We start from the raw sequence: 12,265 nt of genomic DNA, 5'->3' as shown, positions 1-12,265 counted from the left end.
AAAGAATCCCATGTCAGCAACAAGTCAGCAACTTTATTCCCACCTCCACATGCAGACATGTGTACACACACGCACACAAACACACTCTTCCCACGCTCAGAGGAAACATGCCAAAGAGGCAGCCCTGTCTGTGCACTTCACAAGAAACAGTTTTCTTAGCTATCAATGCACTGGTTATTTTAACTCTGCCCTCCCAATACACAAGAATTCTGCTGTAGTTTTCCTTGCATATAATCATCTTCCAGTAAGCCAGAAGAGATCATAAAGAGCTTATCCTCCAGTACATTGATATTTTAGGCCAGTTTCACTCAGAGAGGTTTGTTCAGCTAAAGCAATCTGCTCAGTAGGTTGTTTTGTGTCTTCTCCAGTTCCAGAACATACAAGAAAGCAACTGGGACCCCACCATACAAAGGGTGGATGCAAATCAATACACTGTTCACTGGGTGGCCCAAGCAAATGTTAGAAAGAAAGCCCATAAAGCTCTGCTGTCTTTCTGATGTTAGGTTACCATTAATGAGGATGTTTTCCAAGATTAGCACTTGCAAAGCCCTTTGGATCTGATGTGCTCCGAAAACACTGTGTTTTACAGCACACATTCAAGGCTGCCACATTTCAGATTCTTTAAAGGGGAATGAAGAAAGCTCTGGTCTGAGGCAGTGATTAGAAGGCCACCTCAGACAGTAAAAAGATGACAGGAGTTGCCCTACCAGAGACTCCCAGCCCATTTCACCCAAACCACAGTTTAAACCTTTCCCACTACTCACCCTAATCCAAATTTTCTCATGCTTAAGCTCAAGGGGTATCTTGGAATTTCTCCTTGCATGCCTGTTTCCTCCCTAAGTCTTCCACACAGTCCCAAGACACAATGTTCCTGCTCAGAAGCATGTTAAATAGTCACAGGCCTTTCTATATTACAGAAGAGCAGCAACAGAAGCTTGCAAAGCCCAACAATCTGCTATTCCCATCAGGTCCTGGGCATCTCCTCCTGACACCCAGGGGTCTCCCTACCAGAACTCTGATCCACACATAGTCTGCTGGTGGCTGCAATCCCCTGTAGTAACACCACAGCTTCACATTCCCACTGTCCATCAGCACTTTCCCCCCTGCCACCACATCAAAGTGGGCTGCACCTGCCAGCTCCTTCCTCCACAGATTAAAGGTCCACTTCTTGCTACTGAGTTAAAAAGCTTGATTAGGAATTTGCTTGGAAGGGAACCTGGAAAAATGGAAAGCCAGATGTACACCAGCCATACCCACCTTAAGGCAAAGAGGGGTTCCATAACGAATGCAGCAGGGAGCAAATCCTCCTGCTTGAAAAGCTTGGGTTCCCAACTTGTGGTCTGAACAAGAGCAGCAGCACACCCTATATTCTTTAGGTTGCTCCCACTTATCTAGAGCATCAGGCATGATCACTAAAAGTGAGGAAGCATTTGCTAATTTAAAATTCAAAACGCACAATTTGTCTAAAGCCAGAAGGAAGCTTGTCTCAGACCAAGGATGGAAATCAATAAACTTTGTCCTAGAGCTTGAACCATTACTTCATCCCTCTGAGAAACAAAGATGTGTAATTCAACCCTGAGGTACAGGAACAGACACACTGCTGTGCTCTGTTGCCATGAGGTGACTAGCATCCCTCAGAATGAACCTCCCTGACACCTATTTGTTCAGAACAAGTGGTGTCCCAGGTTTTAGTGGCATCTTATTCCTCTCTCACACAAAATGCACTGAAAGCACCTGGTATTCCCAGCAGCATGATGGATGTGCTGGAAATCCAAGCATAACCCCATAAGGGACCTAGGCCAGATATCATCTTCTTGCCCTCCTACCAGTATTCCAGCCCCACAGGTATTTCCAGAAAATAAATAAATGTGACAGCAGGACAATATGCACTGTGACAGCCAGTGTATCTGCAGCTGAACCCCACCAACCCTTGTCATCTCACCATGCAAAAGTGAACTGCAAAGGCCAGGTATGTAAAAGGCCATACACTGTCCAGAGCCAATGCTTGCAAAAACAGACACAAGCTCAACCCAGTGGTCATTTCTCAGCTCCCCACCAGCACTGCAGCTGCAGGGAAAGCAGGAGGCACCTGAGAGCTGGTGGCTGCTCTCCTGTGGATCAGCACAACCAGCACTAACACAAACCAAAGCAGTGACAGGCCTGTCCTTATTTGGGCCACAGCTGCAGGACCTACACCAGAAGAGAAGTGACACAACGCGTTCCTTGCCAGTTCCTCTTGAACTCTGCTCCCTCCCTGTCTGCAGGACAAGGCAACACCACAGCTTCCAACACCTCACACCACAGAGCCCTTGCCATGTCTGTCCTGCCCCAGGCCTGTTCAGGAGGCCACTCCAAAGCAGTGACTACTGAGTGCTGCACAGGAGAAGGTCCCACCTTGTGCCTGTACCCAAACACTCCAGGTGTCAAGTCACTTCATTACATATGCACTCGAGAGCTTCTGAACATGGATTTACAGAGCAAGAGGCACAGTTTCTGCACTGCTCCTAAAACATTTACAAAGTTATGTCATTTTAAAGAAGTTTATAAAATTTGCAGCTAAACATATGGAGCAAAGTGGTTTTGGAAACAGGGTGACATGACGCCTTTCTCCCCAGCTGCATTTTAAAAATTCAAGAGATATTATATAATTTCACCTTGAAAAATTTACTCTACTCAGCAGATATTTTATACAGATGATGAAAACATTAGTCAAGGAATGACAGGAGAAATAATATCCCACTCCCACAGTGACCTTACTTAGAGGAGACTGGCATGACATGTAATATCAAGGTTTCTTAAAGATACTAATTACAGACATTAATAGCCAGGGAAAAAATATCAAACATTCATTATTGAATATCATTGGTTTGTAAAAATATTTAATATGAAACAGTGTTTGTGCAACATTGAAATAATCTGGTAATTAAAATGTACATATTCTTTCACTTAGTGTGGGTGGACCAGGCAGCGAAGTGCATTGTTTGTGAGATTCACTGCAAGGCAATAATAATTTGATTTATTGGTGAGGCATGTTTTGAGAAGAGCAGAAATTGAATTCCAAGTGAGCACATGCTTCCCACTCATGATTCTGAGCTTCAGAGGGGCTCACATAATGATTCAAGACAAGATTTATGGCGTTTCTATTTAACTTGCTAACTGCTGGCTTATAATGACTGCACTAGAATCAGTTCCCTAGGACTTGAGAAAGCTAGGTCTCATTTGGCCTCTCATCTAGAGCAAGGAATCACAAGGAAGCTGTTGGAGAATGAGAAGGATGGAGAGGACACCTCTCCCCTTGCATAATTATGGCAGCCACGGTTTTCAATCCTATAAGGGAGTAAAAGGTAAAGAAAAATAACTATCCAAACACAGAACACAACTCCCACCCCCTATTTACTAATTCAATAATGAAGCATGGAGGCATACTCCTCAAAGATGGTTGCACATGAGCAGAAGTGAACCAAGAGCATCCTACAGTTCATCTTCCTTCTTTCTTTTCCAAATGGCTTGAGAGAATTTGCCATCAGTTATGGTAAACCCATAGATACTGCCCAAATGGTTTTTCTGGGTTACTCCAACACAATTCCCATTCTTTCCCCTCCTTTGCTCTCTCACCATACCAAAGCAACCAGAGAAGGAAATAAGAGAGCCATTTAATATTTAGAAGATAAAGAAAACACAGATATAAGTAAAAGGAAGAATAATTTCCAGACAGTAAATAATGCCTGACAGACTTGTGACATGCCATGAACAGTTGCTCTTCTCTTGCACAGGTTCCATAAACCTCCCTAGTTTTTTGCTTCTTTGCTACTTTTCAGCCAGAAGAAAAAATGTTCCTCAAGATGGTGGGTTGGTAGACAGCCTCCTTCTCAATTTACCTGGCAGTTTAGTACACAAATGAATTTCCACAACTAGTGCTGCTGTATTTCTTGCATCATCCTGTCTAAAAACTGCACTATTTCAAAGGGATTGTGGGGAAGTGGAGGAAATATTTCATCCCAATGCAAGAATTATTATTCCCTGTGTCCTGGGATTCACAGCCATTTAGATATAAATGACCTTGAACTGACATAGAAAGATGACAGAATGAGCAAGCAATTGAGAACTCTGCAATCAGTAGTTTTGCTGTTAGCTTTCACGGAATTTAGAAATTTCTGTGAATCTCAGCATGAACATTATTCCCCTAAGACATTTACTTCTCTTAACACAGGAACTGATTCCATCCCTTTTCTTTTACCTTGTGTTTATCAAATTAGAGCACTGGAGTTAAGCAGCTTCAAATACTCCCTCTTAAAAGCACCTCTTACATTCTAAGATCTATAAGCACACATTTGTACTTGCTAATGTGACAAACACCTCACTTCACACTTTCTGTCAAGAAAAGAGAGTTAAGCCTGAAGGCAATTATAGAGCCCACCTAGGTATTCTGCTCAACAGTCAGGCATCTTAGGAAATTTCCATTTTTGTACTATCTACAGCACACAGACAAACTCCCTTCTAATCTTTCCTTTGCACCAAAGGAAACCAAACTATTGAATATCCCCAAGATAGCTGACCTTTGTAACAGGATCTTTAACCAATGAATGTTCAATATTTTAACTTTCATTCCCCAGCAATGCTATTTAAGGAGCCATCCGAGGCCTCTGCCGCTCCCAAGGTTCCTGCCTGCAATACAAAGAGAAATGTACTTTTTTTTTTTTAATGTCAGTTGCCTAGCAACCAGCCTAAGCTTTTGCAAGGATACCAACAGAAGGAACAGCCTAAATCATAAAATTTGTCTGCTGTTGCTGCAGAATTATGTATTAAATATATTTTTAACTTTCCTTCTAACCTTCTGGAAAGCTGTATGTTGGCAATACAGGCATGGCTGAGTCAAACTTGAAGCTCCTTGAAGCACTTAGAGACATCTACTTTTGCTGCACTGCTTAAATAAGGTGAAGGATTCCTTTTTTTGGGTGCAGCACAGATAGGAGCAGCTCAGACAGTAGCTTGTCATTATTTGGCTATGACCAGTGTGTATCAGCAACTTGCTAAGGGCTCCAAAATCAGAATTCATGTCTGTGTAAGACTGGTTTCAAAACCCTAAAAATGCTGCCAGCACAAGCTTTGGGCAAGACTGCAGTATCTCCAATTGCTGAGCAGCCAAAGGGAGCACAGTGACACTGCAAGACTGGCTCTGGGAAGAGCTGGAGTCCCTCAGAAACACAGCTGAATGACAGATGCCAAGATGGATTCAATTACTTCCCTTTGTATAACACCAGATACCTCCTGAAGCATTACATGATTAAGAAAACCATTCAGGTAGACATGCATGACTTTTTCTTCCCTGTTGCCTTAAAGAGGAACAAACATAATGGCTAAAAGCAGAAAGGAGCATTTTGTGTAGCTGAAAGCAGCTTTAGCTGCCTCATTTTGCAAGGTATCATGCTTGGAGCATCCCCTACTGCCAGGTCTATCCATCCACATGGCAGTGCTGACCACTGCTCCTGTGTTGCCCTCAGTATGGGCTTGAGGGGGCTGGGGAGGGTCAGCAACAATGCAGCAGTCTCTGAAGTCACACAATTGCTGTCTTCAAGGCAAGCACTGAGCTGGCCATGTTCTGCAGGGCTGGAGAGCTGTGTGGGAGGCACCAGAGGAACACATCAGCAACCCCAGCACAAGGCCTGCTGAGCACAGTCCTTGCCTCCAGCTTCCAGCTCCCCTGAGCTCTCACAGAGGCTTTTCCCCACAGACCCCTCAGTTGTTCCCAAGCTCTTCCTTTACTCACTCTTGAGGCACCTCAGCCTCTCAGTGAGTACACAGCTGAGGGGTGGGAGCAATTATCCTCTCCTAGCAGATACTCCAGCCTTCCATCAGCTGGCCTAAGGCTATATTACTGCTCACTCCTCCTCTCCAGAAACACACATCCTAAAGCTCTTCACTCACCAACCAAGTTGTGTTGTGGGGTTTCTTCAGGCAGAGACATTGAACACAACTGTGAAAATATTCCCATGCATTGCATACACTAACAACAATAAACATCCACTGTACTTTAAAGATTAAGACTCATGAGAGTTGAATGGCTCAACTAGGACACCCAGCACTTTTAGGCTACACAAACTCAGTTCAGTGTTCACAGAATAATTTCACTGCTATCCTTGAAGAATCCCTCCCTCACTACCATTAGGAAAATGGCAAGTTAGTATCATTAAACACAAATCTTATCTCCTTGTATGGTAGGCAAAAGACAGGCATCAGTGTTGCTTCATGCTGTCCAAGGCATGTATTTTAACACTCACGATGCAGACCTAGGAGACTTTCTTAAGTACCATAAACTTAAGCTAGAGCCTACTCACTTATGCATTTCTTCTCTACTCCCAGGGAGCTCCAGCTCTACTTCCAAAGCTCCAGCTTTGGGACACCCAGGCTCTACCCTGTGTGAGGGTAGTAGGTGTGGAAGGGGACCTGAAAAAGGAGCATGTAACTGATCCAACTGGTTCAAGGCCAAGGAAATGCTTGTGAGTGCACAAGGACCCTATTACACATCCCTTGTGCTTGTAATACATCATCTAGACACTGACAATTTTGCCTCCAAGTTCAGAGATGTCGGTAAAGCTACCCTAGTCTGCAGGAGAGCTGTGTGCTGGTAACCTCCACAACCTCCAGGGAAAACTGTTTAGCTGGAAAGCAGCAGCAGAGAACAAATCTACCCCAAGCAGCTCCCTCTCTTCTCTGCAGCGAATGCTACCAAGTCTTTTCCACTCTGTGAAAGCCAGTTTGGTGCTTTCTTTCCCCATGTTGCTCAGTACTGGTCACTTTTTCAAAATCTTGAGACGAGCAGATGCAACTGTCTGCACTGTTTTGACTCTGGCAGCAGGACAGTGGCTTGTCTCACTGCCTGAGGACCCTGCCAGATGGCACCCAGCTATTACACCACTTGCCACTCAGCCTCCAGCCTGGCCATGCACGGCAGCCGAGGCACGGTGCCTGCAATGCCCACTCAGCCTCCAGCTGATATTGCCACACAGCTGAGGTTATAACCAGCAGAAGCAACTCAAAGCATCTGTGAAGAATTCAGCATTCAGCACCACAGGAACAGGGCTACTGCATTAGAATGATTTAAACATCTTTGGCCTATTCAGAACTGCACTTGGTGACACAGGACATCTCCCACCACGTCTTTGCCATTGTCTAGGTTATCCCAGCACTTCCTTTCCTTTCCCATCTATATTTGTCTACAAAAGTATTTCAAATGTAATGGTGAATTTTTGTCATTTAGATATACATGCCTCTCTTGTTCAGTGAATAGAGCTCAATATAAAAGGCATTCCTAAAAATGGGTTAAAAAACAACCAGAGCACACCATCTCTCTTATGATGTAAGTTTCTGAGAAACACAGGAAAGTGAAATTGCTGCCACTCCATTATTTCCACCACTTAAGTGGATAAAAGACAGACAGGAAGGTTATGCTTCCCTGAGTTTTTTCATTTACCGTTTTAGGAAGCCCCAAGGCCTGTAGGAACTCACTGAAGTGATGTGCCTATTTTTGTTAAGACACGTGCTTTTCAGAATAATGTGTAAACTCAAGCCTACGTGTGGTAATGAGCCAAGGTGGCTGGCCTGACACTCAGACTGATCACTTTTGAAAAATGACAACCACCATTTGGCAATTTTTCGTCTGGCAGAAGAAGAAACTACACTGAAATTTGATTTAATTGACTTAGTCTGAATATACAAATAAAACATATCTCTAGTCAAATTCAGTGTAGAATAGAGGGCAAGATAGGATTTTATGGCACTTTTAAGGTCAGAATTGAAAATCCTAAGAACATATTTCAAAAAAAGAGAAACCAAAGTTTCCAGTATTTACAGGTTGATAAAACTGTTCCTGTCGTGCCCAGGATATATGAGTGCAATTTGCTGTACTGCAGAACAAGTAATGCTGCAGGATGTGAGGTTTCATTACCAAGAAATGAGATCATGAATTGGCTGTGACTGAGACAGGTGAAAATAGATCTTCACCTATAAAAGCTCAAGTGTACTCTGCATTTTGCAGTCTAGACTGACCATACTGTTTTCTCATCAGCTCTTTCTGCTACACTGGAGCACTTGCTTGTAAATGAACTCTGTCCTGCTATCAAGCTGCAAAGCAATATAAAAATGTATGCCACATCTCCCGTTAGCACGATGACGCATTGCAGAGTATATGATAGGAATCCTCAGGGAATACTTTGGGATTAGAAGTGAAATACAGCACAGATGGGATTGTTGGGTAAGGGAATTCCCTCTGACCCATATAGGGCTCACTCAGAACATTTAGCACTTTTACATCAATAAGCAAGATCAGGACATTTTACCTTGTAAATAGTTAAAGTACAGGCAAAGATACATGATGTACTTGAAAATCTGAAAAGATAGGACAACTATAGAGATAAAAAACATAAAGAGCAACACAAATATCTAAGTAACAAATATTCTGTAACATGTAGGGAAGGTGAAGAGATATACAAACACAGAATGGACAAGAATGGAACTGCCATTCAAGTTGTTAGAAACTAAAGATCAGGCCCCACTTCTCCTAACCTATGCTAACCTAAAACTGAAGCACAATTATTCTCTGCATTCACTCACTCTCAAAATCAGCAGTTAAAATCCTTCATTTGCTCTCCAGCAGACTACTAGAGCTATAGCATTGTCTGCTGTTGAGAACCAGGTTTCACAACCTGTAAAGCCTATAGAACTCCCAGACAAACCCCATGTTCATGGTAGAATTCCATGCCTTTCTGTCATGGCCTGTGTATCACTGTTGTCCTCAGTATCAAGGGTTCAGGTACCTGCAGGATTTGCACAGACACAGAGGGCAGGACTGTGCTAACTCCCCCTGAATTCCAAGGTGAGCTGGACATGACATGTAAGCCCCCACTTGAAATAGGTCAGTGCGAGGTATTAGCATCATGGCACCAAGCTCATTGTTAAAGTATTGCACCAGTACATTCGGGTTTCCTTACACATGACTGAGTCTAGCCATTGTTTTCAAGCTTGGAACTGGATTTTGCAATGCTTGTACTGAACTTCTGTAGCAATCTCTGAGGCTCCTTCTGACTCAAGATCTCTGTTCAGCTCCCTGCTGATCTAATATGCATTGCCAAAGCTTTGGTATCTCATAAATCAGCCAGATCTGTTATATTTAAAAGGAGACAATGATGGAGTCCCAGAACAGAATCAGAGTTTGCAAGGTCCCACAGAAGACACCCCTGGTGCCTCACAGAGGGGTCACTACAGCTTTGCTTAGGGTGTTCCAAAGATCCCCAGTGATTTGGGCTCCACACAATTTCCACAGGGCACTCTTTTTCCAGTGTCCTGCTATCCTTATTTTTTGCCTCTTAATAAGAAACATGAACTTGTGTTGTTGCAATTAGATGCAATCACATCTTGTCCTAACCACCACAGACAAGATCAATCCCTCCTTTTAAAAGTTCTTGCAGACTTCTCTCAGAGTTTTTCCTTCCCTTTAAGGTGAAAAAATCATTTCAGTCTTTCCATAGTACTGCTTACTATACCCTTAGTCACATCTGATGCTCTTTATTAGACTTTCTCTCCTTGTTCTACCATTTCTTGGAAATAGAATGCTTAACAACAGACAGTCTTCCAAGATAAGGCTTTACCTATGCTCACAAAAGTGAAGGTATTCCTTCAGACCACTTCCAAGCTTTGCAGCCACTTATACATCACAAGACAACTTCTTCGCAAAAGCATAGGTTCATCTCTTATTTCCATGCCAAGGCCACTGTTTCCAGCTCAGCCTACAGCCATAAAAGACCAGTAGTAGCTGGAATTTGGCAAATGAGTGCTAGTTGGTGGTCTCCACTCAGGTCCATATGGATTCCTGTACACTGCATGGACACAGAATATAGGACCAAAATTAGTGGCCTACTACTGCACAGCATCAATTTGCTCATACCTCCCAAGCGTGTAGGTGGGGACTCCAGAATGAACTGGCTACATTTTGTACCATCTACATTTCCTACAGGAAGTCCACGATTTTAAGACTAATAAAGAAATGCTCCTGTTACCTTTGCCTACTTTTCACAACCACATTTCAGCCATCTCAGTGGTTTACTGTGACTTTCACAAATACCACACTAATTTTAAAAAACCACTTATGCTTAAACACATGACCATGCCAACATTCATATTTTCTTTTTCTAGAGCACATTTTACACCAAGCACTTCAAAAATATTAAACCTTACAAGTTCTCTATGAAAAAGCATTTACATTTCCTTTAACAGATGGAGAAACCACAGCTTAAGTCAACTGCCCAGAGACACAGAGTGAACTGATGGCAGTTTTATACATCAGTCCTTTCTTATACTAAGCCCATTTATGTTGAACCTGCAGACAACGGACAGCTGTATAATGCTTTTCAACCCACAGCTATGAACAAAATCCATTTTTCTCCTTGGTAATGAGAAAAAAAACACTACACAGAAAGAACAGTACTCAATACCAAACACACACTCCTCATCACAAAGTGAAATCAGAGACTAAAAGGAGAGCACTGTCCTTTCACAGACCTGCCTGCTGGCACCTACTCCCACACATGACTCTACACATTCAAGCAAGTAATCCAGATCCACTCTTCCAGAGGAAAATGTGCCCTTTCTGAGCCCTTTGGTTTGAACCTTACCTTTCCACAAGCTACCATGGACAAGGCAAGCTGGTACCAGAGGTGAAATTCATCAAATGCAAACTTCATGGCTCTCTCCAAGCACTGAGAAAGAAACGATGAAAGGAATATCAGACTTTATTTATTTTCTTCCTTACACCTTTTGTCAAGACTGCTGCTTGGGTCAGGAAACAATCTCTTGTGGCCCTGGAGACCCAGGTGATTTTTTTCTTTAATGACACAATTTTGTTCCAGATTGCAAGGCAAGATGTATTCTATTACCATCTGTATGGCAGATGTCTTTTGTCAAGTGGGCAGTTTGCCTTATCTCTCTCTCTGAGTGACCACAATCACTCCTCCCTTGGGAGGGGACATCTGATGATAACAGACTATTGAATGTCACTGCACAACTGATAAGAACTAAAGCATCCCATTGTGAGATGCTCCGCCCAGAGGGAGGGGCCAAGCATTGCTACCCAGATATAATCTGGAGGTTTTTTGAGACACCAGCACAGCTTCTCCACTGGATTCCCTAAAGGAACAGCAGCTGCCTCTTCTTCCACTGGATCTTTGGAGGAAGAACACGTCCTTTTCTACAGGACCCCCTGCTCCAGCAGAACCACACCTGACACTTCAGGAGGACTGTAGCCACATTTCCAATTGGACTAGAACACCCCACAGGGTGTCAGGCTGGGTTCTGACTCTGTCAGTGTTGTTCTAGTGTACTGCATTGTTTATTTTATCCTTTTATTTTTCTTCCCTATTAAAGAACTGTTATTTCCTGCTCCCATATTTTTTGCCTGAGAGCCCCTTAATTTAAAATTTATAGCAATTCAGAGGGGTGGGGAGGGTTTACATTCTCCATTTCAGGCTCCTGCCTTCCTTAGCAGACTTCTGTCTTTCCAAACCAAGACACATTTACACTTCTCAGCTAATGGGACTTGCTAGTGTACACCATCGCTTCAAAAGGCAGCCACTTTTTTCAAGTGCCTACATATACATTACATTAATGTCTCAGACAGTTCTGTGTGCCTTTCTGGCCTTTGCAGCCACAGCTCTGCAGCTGTTTCTGCTGACAGCACACTCCACTTTCACCTTCCCTGACAAACCACCACAAAGAGGGGCAGAGGCCGAGGGAGGTACCTCAGACAGCATCACATACTGCCCTCTTCTGCCCAGCGTGATGCTGAGGAGGTCGTAGACTGCAGAGGCGTCCCGGAGGCTGACGGCTCGGTCATCCTGCTGCTCTGGGGCGCGGCTGATCACTGCGTCCCGGTTCGCCTGCGCACACACAAGAGAGCCATCAGAAATCAGGAGAGAACAACAAAACTGACTCCTCCATAGGAAGCTACACCCACCACTCATTGCATTTTGTTTAAAATCATCTCAAGATTTTTTTTTTTTAAAGTTTATCCCACCATAACGGAGGTGCTTCCACAGAGCTGCTTTCTACCCACATGAAGGAAACTCAAGAAGATAGCTGTACCTACAGGAAGGAACTGCTACACATATCTCATCTGGATTTGTGTCACAGAATTAGAGCATTATGAAACAGACCTACCAGATCCCATTTCCTCAATAATTAGAAATTCAAGGCCATCCTTAAACCATCTTCCTTA

The 12,265-nt window shown here is 43.4% G+C and overlaps 1 protein-coding gene across 3 annotated transcripts in view; it reads right to left on the bottom strand.

Moving 5' to 3' along the window:
• Positions 1-12,265, bottom strand: part of TTC7A (tetratricopeptide repeat domain 7A) — a 189,361-nt gene that overhangs the window by 134,789 nt on the left and 42,307 nt on the right. For all 3 annotated transcript variants that reach the window (XM_036379594.1, XM_036379593.1, XM_036379595.2), the window contains 2 exons: positions 11,790-11,927; positions 10,668-10,751 (listed from right to left, as the gene is read on the bottom strand). In XM_036379594.1, the coding sequence (XP_036235487.1) occupies positions 10,668-10,751; positions 11,790-11,927 (222 nt within the window). The remainder of the gene's footprint in view (positions 1-10,667; positions 10,752-11,789; positions 11,928-12,265) is intronic.

Source organism: Molothrus ater, chromosome 3 (assembly GCF_012460135.2).
Source record: "Molothrus ater isolate BHLD 08-10-18 breed brown headed cowbird chromosome 3, BPBGC_Mater_1.1, whole genome shotgun sequence".
NCBI classification, from domain to species: Eukaryota; Metazoa; Chordata; class Aves; order Passeriformes; family Icteridae; genus Molothrus; species Molothrus ater.
This window is presented reverse-complemented; position numbering and strand designations above follow the sequence as displayed.